The sequence below is a fragment of the Apaloderma vittatum genome, unplaced genomic scaffold (genome assembly GCF_000703405.1).
Source record: "Apaloderma vittatum isolate BGI_N311 unplaced genomic scaffold, ASM70340v1 scaffold25831, whole genome shotgun sequence".
NCBI lineage: Eukaryota > Metazoa > Chordata > Aves > Trogoniformes > Trogonidae > Apaloderma > Apaloderma vittatum.
Genome location: NW_009700021.1, coordinates 2,541 through 2,956, shown reverse-complemented (window position 1 = coordinate 2,956; position 416 = coordinate 2,541). Strand labels below are relative to the sequence as shown.

The 416-nt window shown below is 64.7% G+C and overlaps 1 protein-coding gene across 1 annotated transcript in view; it reads right to left on the bottom strand.

Moving 5' to 3' along the window:
• Nucleotides 1-413, bottom strand: part of SRPX2 (sushi-repeat containing protein, X-linked 2) — a gene marked incomplete at its 5' end in the record, with an annotated part of 2,035 nt that extends 1,622 nt beyond the window's left edge. The window contains 2 exons of the mRNA XM_009878619.1: nt 168-180; nt 308-413. Coding sequence (XP_009876921.1) covers nt 168-180; nt 308-413 — 119 coding nt within the window. The remainder of the gene's footprint in view (nt 1-167; nt 181-307) is intronic.
• Nucleotides 414-416: the final 3 nt, after the last annotated feature.

Here is a 416-nt window from a genome sequence, read left to right as displayed (position 1 = left end):
TGCAGGTGCTGGGGCTGAGCTGCAAGAGCCCTGGTGCTCAGCCACTCCAGGCACCCCAGAGCCAGCAAGACTTGCTGCAAAGCCAGCACTGAGTCCTCTGACCCCAGACCGGTGCTTTGGGGTGACGAGCATCCTGGGGAGCAGCAGGGATGGGGGTGCCAGGGTCAGGAGGTGTAAGATCTGGCATGTGGCAATGCCCAGGTCAGATATGGGCGTGACACCTGCATGCACCCCAGGGGTGGAGCAGTGGCCTGCCCTTGCATGCTCAGCAGCGTGGGGCTGGGAGGACAGCAGGCTGAGAATTTACCTACACAGACTGGCTCGCTCCCGCTCCAGCGTCCATCCTCCATGCAGATGCGACTCCGGTCGCCCTCCAGCTGGTAGCCGGGCAGGCCGGGGTAGGCCCCGCGGGAATC